Source organism: Nuphar pumila, chromosome 14, assembly GCF_984573655.1.
Source record: "Nuphar pumila chromosome 14, dmNupPumi1.hap1.1, whole genome shotgun sequence".
In the NCBI taxonomy this organism is placed as follows: Eukaryota; Viridiplantae; Streptophyta; class Magnoliopsida; order Nymphaeales; family Nymphaeaceae; genus Nuphar; species Nuphar pumila.
Genome location: NC_143262.1, coordinates 8,616,777 through 8,642,997, shown reverse-complemented (window position 1 = coordinate 8,642,997; position 26,221 = coordinate 8,616,777). Strand labels below are relative to the sequence as shown.

At 36.7% G+C, this 26,221-nt stretch overlaps 1 protein-coding gene across 1 annotated transcript in view; it reads right to left on the bottom strand.

Annotated features, from left to right (window-relative positions):
* Nucleotides 1-278: 278 nt before the first annotated feature.
* LOC149816269 (uncharacterized) overlaps nt 279-26,221 on the bottom strand; it is a 59,562-nt gene continuing 33,619 nt past the window's right edge. The window contains exons 4-9 of the mRNA XM_089986862.1: nt 7,847-8,747; nt 7,635-7,711; nt 7,098-7,143; nt 6,669-6,858; nt 480-564; nt 279-360 (exon numbers count right to left, since the gene is read on the bottom strand). Of these exons, the coding sequence (XP_089842988.1) occupies nt 346-360; nt 480-564; nt 6,669-6,858; nt 7,098-7,143; nt 7,635-7,711; nt 7,847-8,747 (1,314 nt within the window). The 3' untranslated portion in view covers nt 279-345. The remainder of the gene's footprint in view (nt 361-479; nt 565-6,668; nt 6,859-7,097; nt 7,144-7,634; nt 7,712-7,846; nt 8,748-26,221) is intronic.

Sequence of the window (26,221 nt, the reverse complement as noted above, 5' to 3'; positions counted from 1 at the left end):
CCATATGACCTCTATCTATACTGTCCCAATCTCTACATGGAAATACCAAAATACTAAACGCTGGAAATCACCCAAACAGTTACATTAAAATCCCTGCGCGTGCGATTGGTCTGCATTTCCCATGTATGATCTGTTTTGGAGTTTGACATAGACAGTGTTTTGTAATTAGCTACTGGAAATCGATGGGATTTACCCATGTAAGTCAATCACAGTCGTTGGCTAGCTAACCGGGTCTTCCTAGGGTAAACTCCAAACTTGGGTTCTTAAGGCTTAAGAAAGGTGCAGCTGAGTCCTTTAGTTGCATATCATTGCTCTCCTGAAATAAATCATTACGTACACGTTGCATCATGTGGCCATCGCCTATACACACACACACATTTTGACAGATAATAGATTGGTGAATAAAAAAAATAGATTGGTGAATAAGTGAAGACCATGTCATATATGAAACCAAACGAAGGGGAAATATGGCCAATTACCTCTCTTCTGTGTTCATATGTTTCTTGAGATGGCACGCTTGTAGGTTCTGCATCCCTTGAATTGTTTTGTGACCAAGCTCCTCTACTGAAGGATGACCATGAAAATAAATCTGTCAGTTTGAAGTCCAAAACTAAACTCATGCCGGATATTCTTGAAAAACATATGAAATCAATTGAGCTCCAAACAAGATATACCGAAGAGCACCAGTTTTTCTTTTCCATACTGCGTCTTCTTGAAGAATACTTTACTCCATACTAAATTCATTAGAATATTATATGTGTGAGAGAGAGAGAGAGTCCGTTCATTTTGAGTAGAAATTAGGTGCGATAATCTTGAAAAAAGGGTGACTTCGAGTTCCTAAATAGGTTGGCTTGATAAAAATGTGTCGTTTACTAAGCTTCCATGCATTCTGCCGGTACTGTCGACATCTTTTTATATTCTGTATTATTATGTTTCTAAAAGCCTAGTTTTTATTTTTTTTTATTCCATGTTGGCTAGTCCTCACATTTATTTTCATCTTCCAGTAATCCACCTTGGACATCTGTTCGTCATTGAGTGGGTCATAGAAAGATGCCCACCAGTGGATCCATTTTGTTCATCCTTGCACAGAGACCTAGAAAGGCTACAGGATCGAGCTGTTGCGTTGGAGATGGAAACTATGTTGGTTTGCCATAAAGGCCAAGGAGCTGGTGTTAGTCAAGGGTTTCAGTTTGACAGTGTTGCTTTGCTTTCCAGTACTCATTCTAGGATTTGCTCTACTCTGATAGCGTGCATGAGAAACCATACCATGCTATAATTTTTTTAAAGGGGTGGCATGCACATGCAAATGCGTCACACACATATGGTTAATATTTGGTGCTAATGAAGGTACAAAATTATTGAGTATAAATCTCCTTTATATATATATATATATATTTGTAGATGGTACCTGATGTGATCTAAAAGGTTTGTTTATTAGAAACTAGTTTTGAATTATGTAATTTGTGACATGTAACAAGGTTTTTTAAGGACTTCAAAAATCGACAATTTACAATGCAGTAAAATTCATGACTTAAACAATTATATTTTTTAACCGAAATAACATGATCCAAGGTTTGATCATTTACAAAACAAACCATGCTGAATACAGCTATGTTGTTAGATTGGCTCAATCAAGCCTGAACTAATGATTTTCAGCTCAATAATCCCATGACTTCAATATCACCAAATATTAACCCACACATATATATAAAGTAGAGAAGAGAGTAGCTGACTACATGTAACGGTGCCTATCGCTGCCTACGAGACTTTTGAAGGGTTCTTTTTCATGTTTTTTTGATGGTACAAATGTGTTCTACGTGTTTGATTTTATAGAAATGAACTCCTGCATCATTCGATTTCCTTGCACAGATAGGTTTTTATAAGGTCTGAAAATCGACAGTGTAAATTTTTTATAAATATCATAAATACTGAAGATTTAAAAAATCATGTTCATGATCCAAGTATTGTTTCATAGCAAATTGACCATGCCAAAAGCATATGCATGATCAGAGATTTGAGAAAAGCAACTAAGAAGCTACTCCCTTCTCTCTTTTTCTCTCTCTATATATGGGTTTAATATACCATGCACAACGAATTTAAATGACCAAAACATTCTTCAAAAGATGATATTTTTTAAAATGCCTAGTTATTTTTAAGGTTAAAAAAAGGATACTTTCACTTTTCAAATTTAAATAAGTACATTTTTTTTGAATAATGAAACATTAAACGCTCTCTTGGGATTCAAACCCAAAACTATCTCATTCAATTCCATTAAAGTATGTCGTATTGCATTTTTTAAAATTGTGTTTGACTTTATTTTCTTCTATACAATAAAATTCACCTTTATCTCAAAAAGTAATTATTTGTTTTAAAAATGACTACTTTAAAGAATGTTTTGTTCATTTGATTCACTTGAACTCGAAAGCAGATCATGTCCAAGGGAGCTTGAACAGTAAACTGGACAAGGTATTTTGGATACTGTCCATCATCAAAATGAATGGCACCTAAGAACCAGCATAGCTTCTTATTTTAGACCAATCTCAGCCATCCATTTTCAACCACTGATGCGGTTCATCTAGAAAGTGAATGGCGTCCAAAATTTCTGTAGGGCCCATCTAAGTGGGGGCCATCCTTTTTGACAACTTTTTGGGTGCTGTCCATCTTGATAATGACTGCATCCAAGGTACCTTGGACCTGATCTGCTCTCCTTGAACACTGCTGATATTAATGTAAAAACTCAGATAAACCCATACACACACTGCCACACATACATGCACACAGGCCGCTAACAAATTGCAGATATAGAGAGAGGAAAACTATGTCACTTCAGCTTCTTTAAACTGCACGCAATGCCCTAGACACACTACATCTTGATTTCCAAGAGCTTCATGCAGCAATTTAGCTATCAATAACAATACAGAAGACTAGTGAGACGCACACTGCAAAACCAATCAAATAGTGCCCCTATCACTCGAGTAGCCAAACCACCGTATCACTGGCTAACAATAGCCATACTGTTTACGATGGATCATACTGTCGAACAATCAACAGGCAACCGCTGATCCACCGGCCAACCTAACCACATGTGGGGCTACCACTAGCCAAATTCTTGGCCCATCTCCTGCTTGACTACACTGCCATGCCTTAGTTCTCATATTTTCAGTTTTGTATATACGACTTGGAGTATCATCGAACAGCATAGGTGCAAACCGTGCACTAAAAACAAACACAAAAACACATTTTAACGGTAGTCACACGGCTGCTAAAGGCCACATTTATGGGTTTTTTTAGCACTGTTGGATCTTTGGGATCGAACAATGCTAGTCCATGTGCTTGCCATCCACAGCTATGGTCTAGGCAGCAGCACCCTACTCTAAATAAATAATTTGGTACCACTTTTTCGGCCTATAACAATAGGTGATTTTGGGTCATTTTTCACATATCTGATGCTGCAAACGTGCATGATCAATTTGCTAGGAAAGACTCTTGGATCACGTTTTTCAATAAAAAACATGATCTTTTAAGTCTTGATTTTAAGACCTTATAAAAATCTACCTGTGTGTTGGAATCAGACGATCCAAAAATCAATTCATATACAATCAAGAATGTAGAACACATCTATGCGGTCGGATTTAAAGAAAACAATAAAAAAACCCTTCAAAAGTCTAGTACGCTAGTGGTAGGCAGCTACCACCAACCATATATATAAAATTTCATGTCTTTACAAAAGATAGAGTTTCAAGTGGCCAATTTTCCCCTAAAGCATATCCATATATCTGTGGGCTTCAAAAGGCTTGTTAGTGAAGTCATTTTCCCTTTTTGGCTCCCATTCTTCATATCCATAATAATCCTCTTTTAGGTTAATTAAGAAGAATAAAGACCACAAAAGGAGTCTAATAGGAAGATACGCTAGAAGGGATAAGGGCTATCAAAACCTTGAGTGCACCCATGGGGTATCGATATTTACAATGTAAAGGTACTTGGGTGTTCCCATTCGAAACATGCTAGAAGGCAATACAAAGAGAAGTATATAACGCGTTAATATAATAAACATAATATCAAAATGCCCTTGGTTCTATATACTTAGTCTAAGAGAAGCTTAAAAAAAGTCTAACCATGTTTCAGATCAGATGGAAGGCATCAACCGAATTATTAATACATACCATTTCCTCAAAATGATTACCCTGCTCTCTATATCAAAGTCAGCTAAACAATGCACATATTTTCTTTTCTAGGAAGAAAATAAATGTCAGCTCTTCAAGAGCTCTTTTGCTCGATGGTCATCCTCTTATAACCATCTGCTCATTTCAATCTTTTGATGATCCAATATCACGTGATTGTCCACAGATACAATAAAATCAATCAGTGGTAAAACTTCAGAACTCTCCCAGTTATCCAACCAATCGAAATCTTCCAAAGCCAAAGGCGTGCAATTTTACCTCATGCATGCCTTCTAAATTTCTGTACACATTCCCAGTAATATATATAGCATGGCATCTTGTATAAATATCTATTGGTACATCTTATTCCATTCGAATAAGAGGACACGAAATGCATATAAATGCTAAGATTCCAGCAACGTACTACACTTTCATATAAAAAATGTAGGACAAACTAGTCTTGCAAATTTCGTCCCTTGCTCTTTACCCTTATCTCTCCTCAGAAACTATACGGCAGCTTCATGGTGTGGTCCCACTACAAGCTCCTACTATGCAGAAATGGCTGATAAAGAACAGAGTATATATATATATATATATATATATATATATATATATATTCAATAGTTTTCTTTCTAACCTGCTATATTCCACCATAATTAAGTTGTCACTAGGGCTGGGAAACAAGCCAAGCAGTTCATGGCTTGGCTCGTAAAGAACTCGTTCAAACTCATAAAATAGGCTTGGCACTCGTAGTAAGAAATATATTTTAGCTATATTCATAGTTACCAGGAAATGAAATAGATACGAGAAGCGATGCATGAAGAGGAAGCGAGTGCTAAAAAGTAGCACGAAACAGGAAGTGGGATACAATTGTCAATTAGGGATTATACAAGCACATGAAAATGAAAAGGAAACACATAAAAAGTAATATGAACCAAGAGTAGAAGCAAATAACAAATAACATAAAGACAAATAGAAATAAATATAAAACCAACACAAACTTGTTATAAAAAATATTTTAATTTTCTAATATGAAAAATGTAAAAAGTAAAAGAGAAGCGAGTGAGAAGCAAGAGAAAAACATTAGGGAAGCTAAAATGAATTGACTTGAGAAACAAAGAAGAAGCGGGCTTCACACTAAAGGGAATCAAGTTTTCCATAATTTGAAAGCGAGTTTTCCAAAAGTGCCCCTCATTCCAAGGAAGGGAGGAGCTTCCCGCTTAGTAAGTGAGCTTCCAAGGAAGCAAGCTTCCCCATGTAGCAATAAGCTTATGGTAACTATGCTTATATGTATTTTTTTTAATCCTATTTTTTTCATCTCTAAAACAATGTATTTTTTCTATAAACAAGGCAGCTCAAACTTGGTTCATTTAACTTGGATTGGTTATGAAGCTCTAACTCAGCTTGGCTCACCACAAAATGAACTAAGCACTTCAAGCTCGTTTCGTTCAGCTCATTTATCAGCACTAGTTGTCACATTGTTTAACAATACAGAACAAATGACTTTTTTTTATTGAGTATTGGAAAAAGAAAAAGAGAAAGATTGCACCATATTATTGTACGTCCACCTTAAACAACTACATCTAAAAACTAGCTAGCGTTCTAGGGCTCCTTGTCTGCATATCTGTGTGCATTGCGTAGCAGCAGATGCTTCTATCAATCACGTACAAAATAGAACCTCATGCACGTATAAGGCTACCCAGCCTAGCTTCTTTAGAGGCATCCCCAAAAAAGGAATAGCTCCAAAACGCCCGCAGAGAGAAAAGCACAAGACGCAGACTGTGACAGTAGAAAGAAAATGGCAAAATGTACGTGGTGGTTGCTCATGCAATCCAAAACATGCGAGATATATCAAGAATTTCCTCACTTTGGGATTCATAAAAATGGACAGAAATCACATTATCTAGCATTCAAGACTCTTGGTATCATGGTAGATCTTGTGATTTATCTAGTGGAACGTAAATACAGGTATTATGGTAGATAAAAAAGAGAAGTTAAGTACTTAACATGCAAATAAAAGGAGAGCAGGGAACTAATGTCAAACACTTCCTTTCATTTTCTAATGGATATAAATATTCTATTTGAGCCATCCCCCTTAAGCTCAAATATTCTGTTTGAGTTTCTTTAAAAAAAAAAGAATTTCTATTTGAGCAAGCAACTCAAGAAACAAGGAAAAGAAAACACTGAAAAGGAAAGATCAGTTTGTGATTAGTTTATTGTTTTCAAGATTAGACTTTAATATAATCTAAAGAATGATCCTTTCTTAAAGCCAAATCAATAAACAAATATTAAACAAAAGGCAAAAGCTCAAAGCAGAAGAAGGGGACGTGATTGGACAATATAAACTTCCCTTTGCAGAAAATCTGATTCGGGAGAGGAAAAAGAATTAATCATAATGGTAATGGAAAATAAAAACGTGGAACGTGTGGCTCTAGTTTAGGAAGAGAGAAGAGAGCCAAGAAGGATGGATTAATTCTTCTTTTTTCTTTTGGTTTATGTGGTGCATACCTTGAAGAATTGGTCCATAATGTGGAAGAGTAATTCATCTCTTGTTGAGGGTGCAATCTGTTACTCTGAGCCATGACATTTGAATCGAGTTTGTCCACGATTTGTTGGAAATTCGGGCCGTTCTCCGGCTGGTTTCCCGGCATGAACTGGTCTTCTCCGGCAGGCCCACTATCGAGCCCATCTGACTGGCCTGAAACCACCCCCACTGAGCCAGCGTCAGCACATTTTGACTAACACGCACTAATCGTGTTTTTAGAGAGAGAGAGAGAGAGAGAGAGAGAGAGAGAGAGAGAGAGAGAGAGAGAGAGAGAGTAACAGTAATTTCTACTTTAGTACAAAGATGAGAAACGAGAGAAAGGAAATGGGGAAGTGGTGATGGAGTCTTAAAGCTGCAGAAAAAGCTGAAGGGGGGCTGGGAATACGACATACCTGAGGAAGCTGCAGGCTTGTCAGTGGTCTTAACAGTTCGATACATCTGCAATAGGAAGTGGTAAAAGAGGGGAGAGAGGGTGAGTGGATGAGTGAGAAACAATGAAGAAAAATGGGGAAAGAATTGGGAACCGTAGTTCAAATCCTTTTTTCTCGGTTGGAGATTTCTTGTGTTTTTGCTGGGATTGTCATTGACCAGCCATGTGGTGCTGTTTGGTAGGATTAATAATGAACCTATTATTGTGAAATGATGGCTTCTTTTCCTTTTATCATGCAGATACCACAACTCTCTCTCTCTCTCTCTCTCTCTCTCTCTCTCTCTCTCTCTCTCTAAGCATAGCTGTCTCTTGTATCAGAAAAAGACCAGACTGAACGATTCATTCATTCGCCACAATCCTATCCATCGACAACTGCGCCATAGGGAGAGAAAAATGAAGAATGCCCCAACAGAGAAAAGATAAAATAACTAAAAGTTTTTATCTTACTTTTATATTATTTCTTTGATTATTCTGGAAATAAGCATTTTTTTGGGTTTACCTGTAGATGGCTCTTCACATGAGCCAGTGTAAGATCTTTGACATCCATGAGCTCAAGAACAGATTTTGGTGTAGCCCCTTCAATAAAAAAACGGCAATAACTTTGATTACCAACCACCAAAAAAGTTCTGATCTTATTAAGATAAAGAAAACAATAATAACAATGATAATAATAGCAAAAAAATAACACGAAAAGAAGTAAAATTGGCATACTTTCATGGCCACCAAGGAGTTCTACAGCATGAACAAATCGAGCATGAAGGGTACTCGTCCAACGCATTCTTGGTGCCCTCATGCTTCTCTTTGTAGGAAGCTTTGACATGAATCTCGATCTCAATATCAGACCATGAGATGCATCCGGTGACCCACCAAAATGATGCTGGTGTGATTTCAATAATTCAGAAGGATTGAACCCGCTGTTGAACCTTGCCGCAGCCGCAAACCGGTATGCGGCAGCATCAGCCCCGGCCGGAGATGAAGAGGAAGTGGGACTGGAATGCAAAATTGCCATCTGATCTAGGCCTCCTCCAAAAATGGGAGTAGAAGCTGAACAAGGTGATGAAGCAGTAGCAGCAACAGTAGATGCTGGGTAAGAAAAGTGGTAGAGATTCATCTTAGGGTCTTTATCATTGAAGCATCTGCCCCGAATTGCCGGATGATCGCCCGAGATGAATGGGAACAGCCGGTTCTGATACACCGGAATCCCTTTGATCGGCCGCAACCGATCAGATGCATCCAACAGTGAGACATCTTCACTGATGTGGTTCATTCTGCTCACTCCATTCAGATCATGATGGAGACTGCTGTAGTGATAGCAGTGAGGATGATGGCTACTTTGCCTGAACGCATCGCTTTGAGCTTGATCCCGACCCCTCACTAGGAAAGTGCAGCCTGGATTCGCCAACGAGAGGTCGGTGTAGGCCTGGTGGAAGGGTTTTCCGACAACAGAACCGTCGGCGTTCGACTTGAGAGTCCGGCGCCAAATCTCGAAGCCACCGTCTAGATCGCCGCTGCCGCGAGCTGCTGTCGGAGTTCTATCTGGGGGACTAATGTGCAATGATAAATCAGGCATGGCAGAGGTTTCCATGAAAACCCCTTGATGGGTTATCCTCTCCTACAGGACGCAGTTCTTTTTTTATTCACTTATTCTGAAATGAACCCACAAGATGCAGTTATGGCTAGATCTGCTATCTGTAATGGCGTAGAACTAAAATCTGCAATTGGGTATCTGTCCTCTCTCTTTGCACCCTAGACTCCTTTTCCAGGAAAGAACAAAAGAGTGAAGCTGGTGGTGTTGGTGGTGGTAGGATGGAGTTGTTTAGGGTAGAAATCAAGGAAAAGGGAAGGAGGCTAACCTATAAAAGAAGAGAAATTTGGGAACTCGAGGATTGAAAAGAGAGAAGGGGGAGGAGATCAAAGATGGGATTAAAAAAAACACACACACACAGATTGGGAATGAAAACAAAGGCACCTTTCCCTGTACAGACATGCTGCATTAGTCGGCACGGAGTATGAGAGAGAGAGAGAGCAGCTACTTGGAAAATGAGAAATACATGGAAAAGAAGCCAATTCTGCTGTCTTCCTCAGAATGAATCAAAGGACAATGACACTCGACCACTACACACACCTTTAGTTGAAGGGAGTGGTAGTCAAAACGCTTAAACAAAACATCAGAATGTGGGGTGACTTCCCCGTATTACTCGGGTTAAAAAAGGAGATATAGCAAACATTAAAAAACAGGGAAAGCAAAGAAAAAGGAAAAGAAAGGTCATGGGGACTCCTTTTCATCCACCCTTTGGGTTTTATTCTCTTTTTAACACCATGAAAATGCCTGGATTTGATGTTTCTGTGCTCCCCAATAGAGGCATCACCTTTAAAAACCAATAAATAAAATTTTGAATAAAAAATTAAGAAAAAGGTAAATCAAGGTTGGCGATGAAAAAAGTTTTTTCTATATGCCATATACTGACTAATACTGGATGTGTGTGTCATTTTTTAATTTTGTAATATGAACCATTAAGTCCACATACAACCTTCTAATTCCTTCTCATCCTCCCAAATATTCCCTTCTATAACCTTTCTACACACTTGTCCTGCATATTAGATTGATTATGCCATACCCACATGATCATTCACCCCCCACACATTGAGTTGACTATTACACACACACATTTCTAACTCTTAGGTTAGATCACATTATATATAGTAGCACCACAAATATTTTAATCCCAAAATGCTCTGGCTTCGATGTCTTAATTACTGCATAGCCAAATACAGTTTGTGACTCGAGGATTCTCTTGGATGACTACATGCTTGGATGATGACGATGCCACTATCACTCAAAGCATGAAAAACCCTAATGCTTTTTACTTCTTAAAAAAAAAGCCCTGACGCTGAGCCACAAAGAAATAGAAAACCAAGCTCACTTCTCAAAGCTCACAGGGTTTTGAAAACTTGGTATTTTTTTAATTCCTCGTCACATGCCCTCTGTGCATAGCATTAATTGGCTGTAGAAGTCCACCTCAAGTTGAGATTTCAATCAAAGGGAGATTAATTAAGAATATTATTTTTAAGCATGTCGTGAACATGATCACTTGTAGCATTTGTCACATGTACAAATAATTAGATAAGTAGAATAGAACATTAACGAATGTACCAATGTACATATTTGATGCATATAGGCAACCAACTTGTTTTTGAATGACATCCACACAGTTAATCACACATAGTTATTTCACTTGTTCTGGTTTTCCTAGTGCTTAAGCTTGCTAGGGTTAGATTTAAGGGTTTCAAAGGCATTCTATAGCATTTGGAAATTAAATTGAGGTTTATTGTCAAATGCTATGTGATAGTGGCCCTTTTTACTATGAATCCTAAATAAGTTGGTTATCCAAAGCTTCTAGATTTTTTTTGAGAGAAAAATATTCAGATATTTCATTTCAGATTGAAAAAATCCAAAGCTTCTAGATTTACATACATAAGAAAGACAAATATAGGGAAACACTAATATATTTCAGACAAAATGATTATAGAAAACCTCGAATATAAAACTTAGGATATAAATGTTTCAGCAGGCTACACATGACATTTATTAAGATGAAAAGACTTTTCTACCCATTGGAAAGATTTCGATACCACATGATCAATATAGTAATTGTTGGTTCAAACATTTCTCAAGTTGTGTTATATTTTGTTTAACCTAGCAATTTGAATCATAATTTTGGTGTACAAATGAAAGGGTCGATAACCTTAAGTTAGCCATATGGAGTGTTTTTCTTTTTAATTCAAAAATATAATTTTGTAAAATAGGCATGAATCAACTTGTACACAAACTTCTTTTTAAAACAAAAAGGTTTTGATTTCAATAGAACTTTCAAACAAAGCATGGCCCCATGAAGGTTAAGAATTTGGCTAAATGGTCATTGGCTCTACTAATATTGTACACTTAAAAATTTACAAAACAATCAAGTAACGTCCTCATAAGATAAGCTACATAATTTAAAAACATGATCCAATCGTAATGACAATGCACCTTAGATTAGAAACTCAAGCATGGTCTGGTGCACGGGTTGGAGACCTAGAGCTAGAGGTGACAAGAGACCACCTACTTCAAAGATGTACAGGAGTTGTTACATTTTGTGCCACATTTTTGTATGGTTGCTTTTGCCTTCGCAAAAAGAAATTAAATAAAAGCTTAAACATTCATGATAGGGATGCAAATGGTTCAGATCCGGAACATCTAAATACATGGAGATTCAGATTGGAATCGGATCCAAAACAGCCAAAGATTGCAAAAGCTCCATCCTGGATCCAACCCATTTTCATCGGTGATTCATGTGGATTTATGTATTTCAATATGCCGTATAAGGTTCAATCTTTTGAAAACTACTAATAATACTAAGCTAATCTAGCTTGATCAAGCGTATTGAACTAGGCAAGGCTTTCTACCACTTATCCAGATTTAGCTAATTCGTTTACTGTACATGGCTCATAGCTAATTCGTTTGCTCATTGCAAATCTAGCCTTTGTTTGTCTATTGAAAAACAAAAAAATAATTCTATGCGGGTTTTCCTAAGTACATGGCTCATAGATAAGTTCTCCACATTCATGTAATTTTTTTTTTTATTTGAATAAGTAAGGCAACCAAGAAAAGAAGCAAAGGACACAAGAACAAAACGAAGTCATGTAAATAACTAAACTTTCTTCTTTCTTTATGAACCTTGATCTATTTATAGCTCTACTCGTTTCATGTATAACAACAATGTCCAAGTTGATAAGAAAGCTGCTTTCTGTTTTTTCAATTACAGTAGTAAAAAGCCTAAAATAGAAATTCTCAAATTCAGGAGAAAAGTGGCTCCTTATTTTTACCTACATCGTTTAACAAATTGTCTAGTCTTCTTGTTGGAAGAAGGTGTACTTTTTTCTTTAAATGAATGCAAAACATCTAAAGAATAGATTCAAGACATACATTCCACATATTTATTACATATTTGTTAAGTGTAGCCAAGACCTTTCAAACACAATTAGGGTTTTGATTTTCATATACATACATAGAGATGTGTATCTATCTATACACATACATATGTGAGACAAGAGATAGACATATTTGTCTACTATTTTTTTTAGAAAAAAATATTATTTTTTTGAGCTTTCATGAACTAGAAAGATATTTGGCATTTGCAAGGTTTGCGTAGAAGAATAAATTATGTTCTAGTCTGAACAAATATTTTCTTTGTCATTTCAAAAGTTTGACAAAATAGCTAATTGCGTACAAAATGTAAATGCATGCACAAAATATCTTATAAAAATCAGCACCAAATAGGTCATCCACATCTTCAATTTGCTCGTATAATCTTGTTGGGTTTGATGCAATAAACAATCAACACATCTTTCCTAACTTAATAACATATGGTTGTTGATTTGGTAGTTGATAAAATGTGAAAGACAAGCATCCTTCTCAAGTAACTTTCTCTCATGAATGAACTTTTGGTTCTCTTGCTAATTCATGTGCTAGTGGCATTTCAAACAAACCTTAGCTTCCTCATAAAGAAGAAGGGCATGTAATTTAGTTTAACTACATTGAAAGATCTAGGTATAAGTTCTTAAGATTTAAATAGGAAATAAACAAGAATATGCTGAAGAAAAAAATTTATTTGTAAAATCTAGAAACTCAGTAGCCAAAGGGTCAGTACAAGATCATTGTAGTATCTTAACTAGTGGCTCTTAAGTGAAAATTACACTCTCGGTGCTAGAAAATAAAAAAAAATGGAAATATGTTTATAGCCTATCAAGCTAGTATGGAGACTTTTTAAAGATTCATTTTTTTAAAGAATAATAAAATTATGAATTAAATCTGAAGATGGAAAGAATTACATCGAAGAATCTAAGTGATGAGATATCATTAAGGATGAGATGATAATTACATTAGATGATACTCACTCATCACATTGGTAAAGTGCCAACGAGTTGGAGATTATAATTGCAGACTAAGTACATCTTGAGGTCCTTCTCCTTGAACACCTCAGACATATTACTTGGAGTTCACATTTAGCATCTCAATTTTAATCTTTTTTTACATGCACACTTTTTTTAGCGCTATCAAGTACTAGCTTGATAGGGGGCATGAAAGAAAACGTATGTGCAAAGGTAAGGTGAGTCCCCTTAATCGATGATCTAAATATTATGTTTGAAGGTAATGGAGCAAGATCACACAAAGGATCCCAGATATAGACCTTAGCTACTATCAGAACCTCTTGCTTCTTAAGATGACAACAACCTAGAGGAAAAGCAGGGTCAGAATAAAAAAAGTTTTAAAAAAAGGTCTCTTCAATGGCATCGTTTATGGTGTGATGCACAAAGGGAAGAGAAGTTGGGCTATCAATGTTTTGGGCAGGGAGGCAATCATCAACTTCTTTATTTAGAACAGACCAACCAACAATCTAAACAACAAAAGAAACATGTTTCCTAAAATAAGAAGCATCATCAAGAGAAACAACATCCTCAATTGGCTACTGTGGGGGAGCAACAACTTGTAACTCTTCCTGATTCTCCTCAAGAGTCTTAAAAGATTTATGATTTTCAGGTGAGACTTTTAGGACCCAAATTCTTGCACAAATGATTTACAATGGCATGCGATTTTACTTTACACATCTCACAAATATGTGCACTTGCATTAGCCTTTATAGAACTTGCCACTTCTACGAGAATCTTTTCATAGTGCAAGTGGACTTAGGAAAATGTCATTTCATCAACAATAACCAACTTTTCCTCTAATGCATCTGTTATCAAACAAAAGACATCATTGCACCAATAAGCGGGTAGAAGACCATGCACTCTAATCCATACAAGAATAGACCTTAAACTCTGAAATTTAGGCATGCCATATCCATCCCAAGTTTTTATAAGCAAGGTGTGACTAACAACCATCCACAATCATCTTCTCAGAAGCGACATCATATCAATATATTATGGTTGTAAAATTTGTTGACTTGTCACTTGACTCATCCTTGAATGACCCGTGACTCCGTTGGGTCATGTTAACTTTATATTTTATATAAAATATATAAATATATGTATATACTATATATATTTTATAACATTTTATCAATATATTATATATAATATGCATTATATGATATTTTATAATATATTTAATTATAATTGTATTAATATATATATATATATATATATATATATATATATATATATATATATATATATATATATATATATATATATATATATATATATATATATATATATATATATATATGACTCGCCCATGAGTCGACTGACTCGTCCATGAGTCGAGTGACTCGTCCATGACTTGGCTGAGTCAACTCGGTGACTCGATCGAGTTTTGTTCAAAATGAGTTCGTACTCATTTTTGACCCAATGATTGGGCAATCCGAACCGTTGACCCGACGAGTTTTTAAATTATATCAAAAACTCACTGTTCAAAAGTGCCAAAAAAATCAGATTAATAGGAAGTTTCCATCACTTACAAAGCTCACAAACATAAAATTCTCGTTCAATTGCCTTAGTGTCCCACTTACAAACCAGACAATGGCTGAAAGATTTCTGTTTCTTAAGACAAAATGATTGAGGAAGAAGAATATTGTGTTTTTCATCAATCATTGAGCGCCTAAGAAGGTTTTGATTAGGCAAAATTGATGAGCAGCCTACCACTTGGGCCCAAGAGCAAGAAGCAACAAGACCACCACCAAAAATATCACTAGCTGCAACCGAAACATCCTCATCCTATGGGTGGGTCTCTCGACTATATCCAAAACTTGGTGAAAGCGATTATAAGAGAAGCCCACAACCAGCAACTGGCACCACCCACCAGCAACCAACGCTCACAGGGAGGAAATGAATGGCTGGAGGGAGCATCCTTCAGAGGGTTCAACCATTAGAGCCCACCATTGCTGGAACCTCATTCTCTGTGAGGGTTCCTTAGGCCCTGACAGAGTCGGTCTTGCTAAGGCACTTCACGAGCTCCATCACCAACCCTTGGTCATCTTGATCGACAATCCTTGGCTGTCCTCCTCACGCCCTTGAGACCCCTTGTAAAGATTCATTTATCATGCAATTCTTGAGAAAGGCTAAATTCATATAACTACTTTGGCTTCAAAGAGATAGAATTACCATTAATTATCAAAAAATATGCAGCAAATGTTTCTCATCAAGAAACTCAAACATGAGTTCAAAAACCATTACTTGCATGATAATATTATATAAATTATACAAAAAAAAGAAAAATGGGCACAATGAAAATTTGACCACAATTTTGAAGTAATTGCTCCCAGATAATAGTGTAATGAACTTGAGCATATTTAATCGCTTATAAATGTAAAAAAAAATTTGAAGGCAACAAAACTCAAATGAAATTGAAGATGATGTACCAACATTTCTAAAACATTAAAGCAACACTATTTTGTCAACGAATTCTTGACCACGAGTTTAATTGTTTCTTACATGACCTCCATTAATCAATTGTGCCTACAGTCATTCTTCAAACGAGTGGCCACAAATAAGCCTTATCTAAAACCCAATGTGTAGCTTTATGCATCTTTCCTTTTCAAATAAATCCAGTTGTCCAGCCATATGAAAATTACTTATCACCCCTTCATAAAGTGATGGGCCCAGATAATGTCATGTTATTATCTTTCTACAGAATGAAATACACCAAAACCTATTCCTGAAAAACATATGATATCAATATGTAGATTACAATGTTGATTACAGTAAGGCATGCTTCATTGCTTTTGTGTTAACATTTTATAAAGGACAATGTGAAAAGATACATTTTCTTTTAGCTAGCTTCAACTTATAAAGGCTCTACTACAAAGATTGATGGCAATTAAGGTACTGTTTAATCACTATAGAGTTTTATTTGTCTAGTCTTGCCAAGGATTTTGATTTAAAATAATAATATATGTAAAAGCACACCGTCATTTATGTATAGCTTAGTTCTTTGAATTACGTCAAATTAATGCCAATATCCTTTGTGCTAATGATTAATATGCAGAATGGGGGAAGGAAGTTAGTGTTTCTAATAAAGAAAAATATAAACTACCTGATCTGAATTCTTTTTCTTCCATATCATGCTCTGCAAGTCCAGCATCACCATATTACATCAAGGTCTTAGAAAAGAAAATCATGAGAATAAATACTTCTAGAGGGGAAATATATATTCAAAGCTTTTGGTATATATATATGGAACAAGGTATTAGTCCCAAAATGTCAGACATGTGGTCGAATGCGTCCCCGACGTTCATATGGGTTAATTAGCGGCGGTCTTTGACCGCAACTAATACTCTAGCATAAAAATACCCTTTAACGCTCAGACACATACATACATATATATATATATATATATATATATATATATATATATATATATATATATATATATATATATATATATATATATATATATATATATATATATATATATATATATATTCTAGGGTTTCGAAAGGTGGCTATATTTTTTTGGTAACTTGACCTCACACACACACGTACATATTTCATTGCTTTAAAATACTTTTACTTATCTAATGTCACAGAGCCCGTTCTTGGGACATCAAAAAGGAATTTTTTTATAATAATTTGAAATTTCTTTTAGGAAGATATCTACGAAACTTGCAATGTCAAAAATAAGTATAAAATAATTAATATGAAATAAAAACAATTCTATTCAAATCATTATAGCGTTGCGATATTTTAAAAGATGGCGATATGATGAATTTATCACAATTTCATTGTGATTCTTAGATTCTATAAATCTAGTGCAATAAATAAGAATTGCCAGCCATAGTGGTGATTATATTTGCGATGCAAACACCTAACCCTTAACTATGATAATATGGACTCCACAAAAAGTGTAAACATGATCAAATCATAAATCTATTAATGGAAATAATAACCATGTTAATTAAAATTACTTTGATAATAGTTTCATAATATATTACTCCATTGGGATATCTATGTTAATTGAAGAGAAGTGATGATTTCAAGAGTTGATCCTTTAATATGGAAGGCAGTGGACCGGGGCAGGGGCGGGGGACAAGGTCTCCAACCCCACCCCGTCTCAAAATCCGGACCTCCATCCCTGTTTCATGTCCTCCATCTCTTGTCCAAATGGGGAGAGGCATGGTGGGGCCCTGTTTCCCCTCGGTCCATTGCTATCCCTAAAGAAGGATTGGGGATGGGGGTAGGGTGGGGCAAGGTGGGGATCGGGATGGGGCAGGGCGGGGATCAAGATGGGGACGGGGCGGGGCGGGGCAGGAGAAGCGTAAGTCCATCCCCGCCTCCGTTTTGATTTTAACCTTCATCCCCATTTCATGTCCTCCATCCTCGGTCCAAACAGTGCGAGTCGGGGTGGGCCCCCGTCCCCCCCCCTTCCACTGCCATCCTTATCCTTTTAAGAAATGCAAAACTAATTAAATGGATATGATGGAACATTAAGAGATCTAATAATTGAGGGTCAACATTAATAAAATTAAAAGTCTCTACTGCTATTGACATAATGCTAAATAAACATCTTATATATATAAGGTGCTTATTGGGTAGCAAAGGTTACATGGAATTTGGTAGTTGGGCTGGTCCGAGGTGCATTGTGTTAATTGTGTCTTTTTTTTTTGAGAGAGCATTGTGTTAATTGTGTCAAAATACATTATTAAGACTTTAATATTGCATCTCTGACTAAATCTTTACGAACTCTCTCTTTCTCTCTCTCAGACAAACATGCGACTATTATCATGGACAAATGTTCGTTCGAAATATATATATTTTTGAAAGAAGTTCGTTCAAAATACTTGAACTACTTGTAATTGATAAAATATGCTGAGGAAGCTTAGACCTTGTGATTAAATGTTTATCAAACAAAGTTTAAGGGGTTCTACTTTGATTTGGGTTCCCGTAAGCTTCAAAACAATGTTACGTGAGTTGAATTATTTCAATAACCATAAGAAGGATTCACATTTACAAATGCTTATCAGTTACAGGTGATGGCCTAAATCATGAAACCCAAGGAGGAGCTAATGTTTGCTTGACACTTTTGTTGACAAAGGTGAGGATTCAATAGCTACTTGAAACTTTCGTAATTAACCCTACCAAGAAGTCCACAAAATTTCCTAAAATTTGAATATTCAAACCCTAAGCACCAAAAATGGCATTGTTATAAACTTTTATGTTGTTAGCAATGACACTCACTCAAACCCTAGGCACCAAGAAAGGTGCCGGTAGTAAAACTAACTGTGTAAGTTTTAGGTTTTCCTTTGGAATGATTATGACAAACCCTTCTATAAAAGGTAATCCAGCCAATCACCATGCATCCCAATGAACACCATAATCAAATCAAAGCAACAAGATCTATGGATGATGAAAAACGACTACATATCTACTGTGGATGCACTCCATGCTTTTGAACCGTACAAGGAATATAAATATGCGATGAAAAGGTTCACACAGCTTATGCTGGAAACTTGTACGAATGATGCATGCATGGCCACATTGCTATGCAGCAATAAGGACATATGCATGTCCATCCTTATCTTGGTACACCTCTCTCCACACAAGAATCAGAAAAGAGGTCAATAAAATAAAATAAATGTGGTTTTCGTTTGTCAAGGGTCCTATAACTATAAACTTTAGAGAGAGAGAGAGAGAGAGAGAGAGAGAGAGAGAGAGAGAGAGAGAGAGAGACTTTGGTAGGGCTAACCTTCTCTTGTGAACCCTATCATATTTTGATCCCTAAGAAGTAGATGGAGGCGTGCATGTTTATTCGTGCCTACCATAGACATTAACTCCTACCATTTTTTTAAAGGCATACCTACATCCAAAAGATATTGTTTGTTTAATAGCTCAGTTCTAGTCAGAGTTCTAAGATGCATTAACTCTTGGGGACACAGTATAGTAGGGCCTAGTTTAAGCTGACCTCCTCTAGGTAGCAACTAGTGCAGCTTATGGCAAGTTGGTTAAGGACCCGACCCGATTGCAGACCGACCTTAATTTGCCTCGAGTTTGGGACCCTAGATTTCAATTTGTGTGTGTGTGTGTGTGTGTGTGTGATATTTTTGTTTTATTTTTTTCAAGAAAGGTTCCTACCAAGTGGGCTCTGCACACTTGGCTATAGGGATGCAAACGGTTCAGATTCGGAACAGCTAAATACATGGGGAAGTCGAATCAGGTCGGATTTGGAACAACCAAAAATTGCAAAATCTCCATCATGAATGCAACCCATTTGCATCCCTACTTGACTTGAGAGGGTGGCACAATTTGTCTTGACATGAAAGCACATTGAGTTCGAAACAGGGGGTATAAGGGAATACCATTCAAAGCATAAGGGTGTGTTTGATTGCTTGTTCAAGCTAGACAGTCTGGACATTCCTGACCCAGCAAAGGGAAAGCTTTTCCAGTGCTCCAGAAAAAGGGAGTTCCCATTGAGTTTTACATGCAGGGCACCGGAATAGGGCACATGTGGTCACGAGATCAGGTGCAATGTGATTGCACACTTTAAGCGTGCTGCTGCATCTGATCACACACCATCTGCTGTTGGGCCCCACAGTTAACAGGCTGTATCCCAAAGATGGTTGGTGATCAGGTGCAGCAGCACACTAGAAGTGTGCAATCACATTGCATCTGATCTCCCCTCGCTGGACCCTTGGGCAATCCAAAACATCTGCGGTTTCTCCTCTACATAAGAGAAAGAAAAGGTTTCGGTTATTGGCAATTTTCCCTTTAGAGGCTCATTTTCAAAATACTCCAAAAACACGCATTAAGTTTTCTTAAAATTCATTTAAGGTCCCATACTAAAACTTTCAAACAGGCTACCTCAGTTAGATTAACCGTGATTTATATTGTGAAATTACTAAACTGACCCTATTCTCTAATAACCAAACATGCTTTTTCAAAGCAAGATTAAAAGTGATATGTCATCATACACATCTTAACCATGGAATGAACTTGAGGTTCATTGAAATGTTGGGTCCTGAACGACTTTTCAGAAACCTTGGGTATGTTTTTGAAATACTATTCAAAAGATGGGTCTCTAAGTGGAATTTTCTGTTTCCAACCACCTCAAAGGTGGTATAGAAAAGTACGTTTGGTATGGAAGAAAAGTGTTGTGATGAATGGCATAGAACAAGCAAGAACAGCAGATTATTGTAGGAACGTATGTACGACATTGAGCAGCGTAGATCTGGATCCAATCACAGCAATCCACGTGTCATGCATATGGTGAAGGCATGAGGTGAAATAATTGAGATAATGATAACAATCTTTATGAGTAAAAAAACTATTGGGATTTGAAGTCCCTTACATCCCGGGAAACGAGCGTGTATCACTCATGTATTTTAGAGAGAGAAAGTCATAATGTAGAGAGAGAGATGAATGAGAATAAGAAGGAGAAGAAAGAGGATTAAGATTTTGTTCGATGCAAGCAAGGAATCAAACCCCTAGAAGAGCGGGGTGTTTTTTCTTTTTTTTTCTTTGTTTTCTTTTCTTCTTTAACATGATTTGAATGGTTGGGGTCAGCTAGATTCATGGAGCCCATGTGACTACGAGGTGTACTCACATGACCCATGCTTTACATTTCATAAGAAAAAAAGATAGACTATGGGCACGGTTGGAAGAGAAAAACTCTAATAGAAAAAGAAAATTTTGCTTAAGAAAGATTTTGATAGAAGAAGTTTTTCAAAAGAAACTTTTTAGCTTGTTTTTGTATTTGTAGCATGACAAAAACAAAGTAAAAAAATGAGAGATGAGGAGGCTGGCGGTGATGGTGGTAGGTGGTGGTGATGGTGATGGTGAGATAATGGGTGGTGGGGAGTGTAAAAATAAATTTTCTCTTGATACAGAACATTCCTCCACCCTCAATGAAGAAATGTTTCCTATAAAAAAATGTACATTTTAGAAAAGCTCTCTCAAGGAAAAGGTCTCGCTCGTTTGGAAGGGTTGAAAAATCTGTATAGATTTTTTCATTTTGCATAACTTTTCCTACATTGATTCCAAACTTCCCCTATGAAAAAAAAACAATAAATTCCCAAGTCAGCATTCACTATTGAGCAAGACTAAACAATATACCCATTTAACATTATTAAATCATGATGAATGCATGAGTATTGATGAATATAATAATGAAGGATTTTTTTTGGTTAGAGATGAATAAACAAAGAGAATATGTTGGAGATCTAAAAGAATCCCATCTGAACCGCCGTGGATTCTGGCCCTGTGTCTTTTTGACCCCCCTCCTCTCCTCTTCTTCTTCCCTCACACTCCACTCCTTCGTCCCTACTGTCTGTTTGCCACACGCTGCTGCAACATTCTTGTGGGACCCACCACCATGCCCACGAGATATATGAAAAGCTACTCATGCATGGTCCTTTACTTTATTTTTTCCTTCCTTTTTTGGGTTTCAGATAATTAAAGACACAAAAAAAGATTTTTTTGCAAAACTAGTCCTAACTTATTGGCGATTTGCAAAATAGTCCCTTCCTTATGAGAATTTGCAAGTTAGCCCCCCTTACAAATTAGTCCTTAAGGTTAACAATGGTTTAAGGATTGGCAAATTGATGGTTCTGCCCTCACGGACGGCCATTTTGCAAACACTGAATAAGGCATTGACTAATTTGCAAAAAAAATGAGCAAGAATGACTATTCTGTCCTCATTGAGAACCATTTTGCAAAAGACAAATAAATCAGGGACTGATTTGCAATAAGAAAAAACACATTTGGTAATAGTCATTTTCCTTAATATATAACCATAGTTAGCATGACGCCAACACAAGGGAAGGACTATTTTGCAGTAACGGTGCAAAAGGCAGGGGTCAATTTGCACAATCCCATAAGGCAGGAACTATTTTGCAAATAGCTAATAAAAGAAAAGAAAAGAAATCTAGGGATGATGTAAAACGGCTCGGACTCAGTTGGGATCCAAGTATTACTGAATATGCTGTAATCGTGTTCGGGTTCGGATCCAGACATCGAGTCATATGAGAAAAATCAATATCAAATACGGATTCAATTAGCTAATTAGATATGTTTTATGTGCAATCGTTTGGTTATCTGTCGAATTTCAGATTCAGATAGGAAAATTTGAATCTAATTATTAATAAGATGGTACCTGCACTGTACAGTGTATACCAAATCATTATATACAACAACAACAACAACTACGCCTTCATCCCAAAACAATTGGGGTTAGCGATATGAACCAAAAAAGAAATTCATTTTGGGTCTTCCACATGAATCCTTTAACTCCAATCATTTCTATCCAATGCCATGTCCTCGGTGAGGTTCAAAGCATTCATATCCTTTCCTATCATCTCCATCCAAGTCTTCCTAGGCCTACCCCGACCTCTTTTAACTAATATATTTTCCCATTTCTCCAACCTTTTAACCGGAGCATCATTAGGCCTTCGCCGAATATGTCCAAACCACCGTAAACGATTCTCTCGCATCTTATTTTCAATGGGTGCAACATCTACCTTCTTACGTATCTCCTCGTTCTGAATCTTATCTTTTATTGTATTTCCACACATCCATCTAAACATCCACATCTCCGCTACACTCATTTTTTGAATATGATGTCTCTTGGCAGCCCAACATTCCGTACCATATAGTAAAGCGGGTCTAATAGTCCCCCTATAAAACTTTCTCTTCAACCGCAATGACATTCTACGATCGCACAGCACTCCAGTTGCACTTTTCCATTTCATCCACCCAACCTTTATCCTACGATTTACATCTCCATCAATTTCTCCATACTTTTGAATGATGGATCCCAAATATTTGAAATAATCATTCACCGGTATTTCTTGCTCACCAAGCTTCACTACACTCCCATCACTACTTCGTTGCTTACTAAACCGACATTCCATATATTCAGTCTTACTCTTACTCAACTTAAAACCTCTAGCTTCCAATGTCTGTCTCCATAATTCTAACTTAGCATTAACCGCAGATCTAGACTCATCAATCAAAACAATATCATCAGCAAACAACATACACCACAGGACATTTTCTTGAATTGATCTCGTAAGCTCATCCATCACTATTGCAAATAGGAAAGGGCTTAAAGCAGATCCTCGATGTAACCCAACCGTTATCGAAAAATTGATTGTTACCCCTCCACAAGTGCGGACATTGGTTACTACTCCTTCATACATATATTTAATTATACTAATGTACTTGAGAGAAACACCTTTCTTCATCATTGTCCACCAGAGAACGTCCCTAGGTACTCTATTGTATGCCTTCTCTAAATCAATAAAAATCATATGCAAATCTTTGTTCCTCTCTCTATATCTTTCAATAAGTTGTCTAAGAAGATGTATAGCTTCCATAGTTGATCTTCCAGGCATAAAACCAAATTGATTCTCCGATATCATGACAACCTTCCTCAACCTAGACTCAATCACCCTCTCCCAAAGTTTCATAGTATGACTCATGAGTTTTATACCACGATAGTTTGTGCAATCTTGTATATCACCCTTATTCTTATATAAAGGCACCAAAGTACTCTTCCTCCACTCATTAGGCATCTTATTTGTTCGCCAAATCAAGTTAAAAAGATTTGTCAATCATTCTAAACTTTTCTCTCTCAAGCATTTCCAAGCCTCGATAGGTATACCATCTGGGCCAACTGCCCTTCTTGATTTCATTTTCTTCAAAGCCTCTGCAATTTCTTTCTTTTGAATCTTGCGCATGAAGTCACGATTTATCTCATGAAAAGGAATGGAGAAGTCTCCAAGATCTTGAGCATGACTATCATTAAATAGCTTATCAAAATAATCTTTCCATCTCTCCTTAATCTCCTCATCTTTGACTAAAACCCTTTGCGTTTTATCTTTGATACATCTAACCATACCCAAATCCCTCGATTTCCTATCTCTCATCTTTGCAAGCCTATAAATATCCTTCTCGCCTTCTTTGATATCCAACTTGTCATAAACCTCCTTATATACCTTAGCCCTCACGTTTCGAACTACTTTTTTAGCTTCCTTCTTTGCTATCATATACTTCTCCAAATTCTCATTATCATGACTCTTACTTAGATTTCTATAACACTCTCTTTTAATCTTAATAGCTAATTTGACATCCTCGTTCCACCATGATATATCCTTACCTAGTGGTGCACCGCCTTTAGACTCACCCAATACCTCTTTAGCCACTTTTCTCATGCCACCCGCTATCTTATTCCACATTGATTCTGAATCCTCCTCGAGACACCAATCAGCTTCCTTAACTACCTGCTCTACAAACATTCCTTGTTTAGCTCCTTTCAGTGCCCACCACTTAATTCTAGGATCTATCCTATGTCTATCCCTTTTGCGGCATTGTCTAATTCTAAGATCTAAAATTAAGACTCTATGTTGTGTAGCTACACTTTCTCAAGTATAACCTTACAATCGATGCAACAACCCCTATATCTCTTTCTAAGTAGGAAAAAATCTATCTGACTCGTATTAACCCCACTTTTAAATGTTACTAGGTGAGACTCCCTCTTTCTAAACCAAGTGTTTGCTAAGATCAAATCATAGGACAAACAAAAATCTAAAATCCTTTCTCCACTTTCATTTCTTTCTCCTATACCATAGCCTCCATGGATACTCTCAAATCCATCCCTACTAATGCCTACATGTCCATTAAGGTCACCGCCGATGAAAAGCTTTTCTCCATAAGATATCCCTTGTACTACTTCATCTAAATCTTCCCAAAATTGATGCTTAATGGAATCATCTAAACCTACTTGAGGTGCATAAACACTAATAATATCAATAATATCCGTACCTAATACTAATTTAATAAGTAAAATTCTATCACCCTTCCTACGGACCTCAACTACATTATCTATAAACTGACGACTCATAACAATCCCTACTCCATTCCTATTCCTATTTATTCCTGTATACCAAATCTTATATCCCCAAGGTTCTATCACTTTAGCTTTCTCACCTACCCATTTGGTCTCTTGTAGACATAAAATATCAATCTTTCTCCTACACATAACATCTACTAACTCTACCAACTTACCAGTTAAAGACCCTATGTTCCAAGTGGCTAACCTAATTTTATGGTCTTGGACTAACTTCTTTACCCCCACCCGTCCAACAAAGTGAGGGAACCCTTGCCTATTTAACACCACACCCGGGCGCCGGTGTGACGCGTCGCTTCTGGGCGACGACCTAGCAACCCTTGCCCATTTATCACTGCCTCCGAGCCTAGAGAGTACAGCACGTCGCTCAGTAGGGAACGCCCCAACAAAATTCTCATATTGGTTCATTTTCATAGGGTATGACTAAGTTTTTATGCTGGCTGTCACAGGCCTACCGCAACCCTCCTCCTTTATCTGGGCTTGGGACCGGCAGTGTATAACTGAACAATATATATATATATATATATATATATATATATATATATATATATATATATATATATATGCACTCATTCTGCCCCCATTAAGCCCCTTCAAAAATAGTAGTTTTTTTAGTTTTTTTCTCACATCTAACACCATAGATGTAATCTATAGGTTTTGTTTAGTGAAAACTGGCTTTTAGATCATCGGAATCCGACCTGTATACAGGTTTTTCCAATGATCCAAAATCAATAGCTATGAAGGCATCAAATTTTTCTGACTCATAAAAATATATTTCTTAGTTGAAAAAACATGATTCAAGAGTCGATTCTCATTAAATCAAGCATGATAAACACATCTAACGGTTCAGATTTATCATAAAATACTTCAAACTATAAGGCCTACCGGAGCAGAACGAGAAAAGAGGGCCAAATATGTTCAGTTCTCTCTCTCTCTCTCTCTCTCTCTCTCTCTATATATATATATATATATATATATATATATATATAATGTCTGTAGGCACATGTGCATATACATGAACACACGGTTTTTAAAAACAAGATTGCCTTTTAAAAAGGGCATGTGCCATGGTTGAATTTTTGACAGATGTTTGGTGGTTTTGATTGGCATCCTTCTGAAGGGTCCTCGTAGGATCCACGATGGTACCCTTTAACCAAAGCCATACGCTTTTCGGGATGGAGGAATATTTACACGTCCCCATCTTT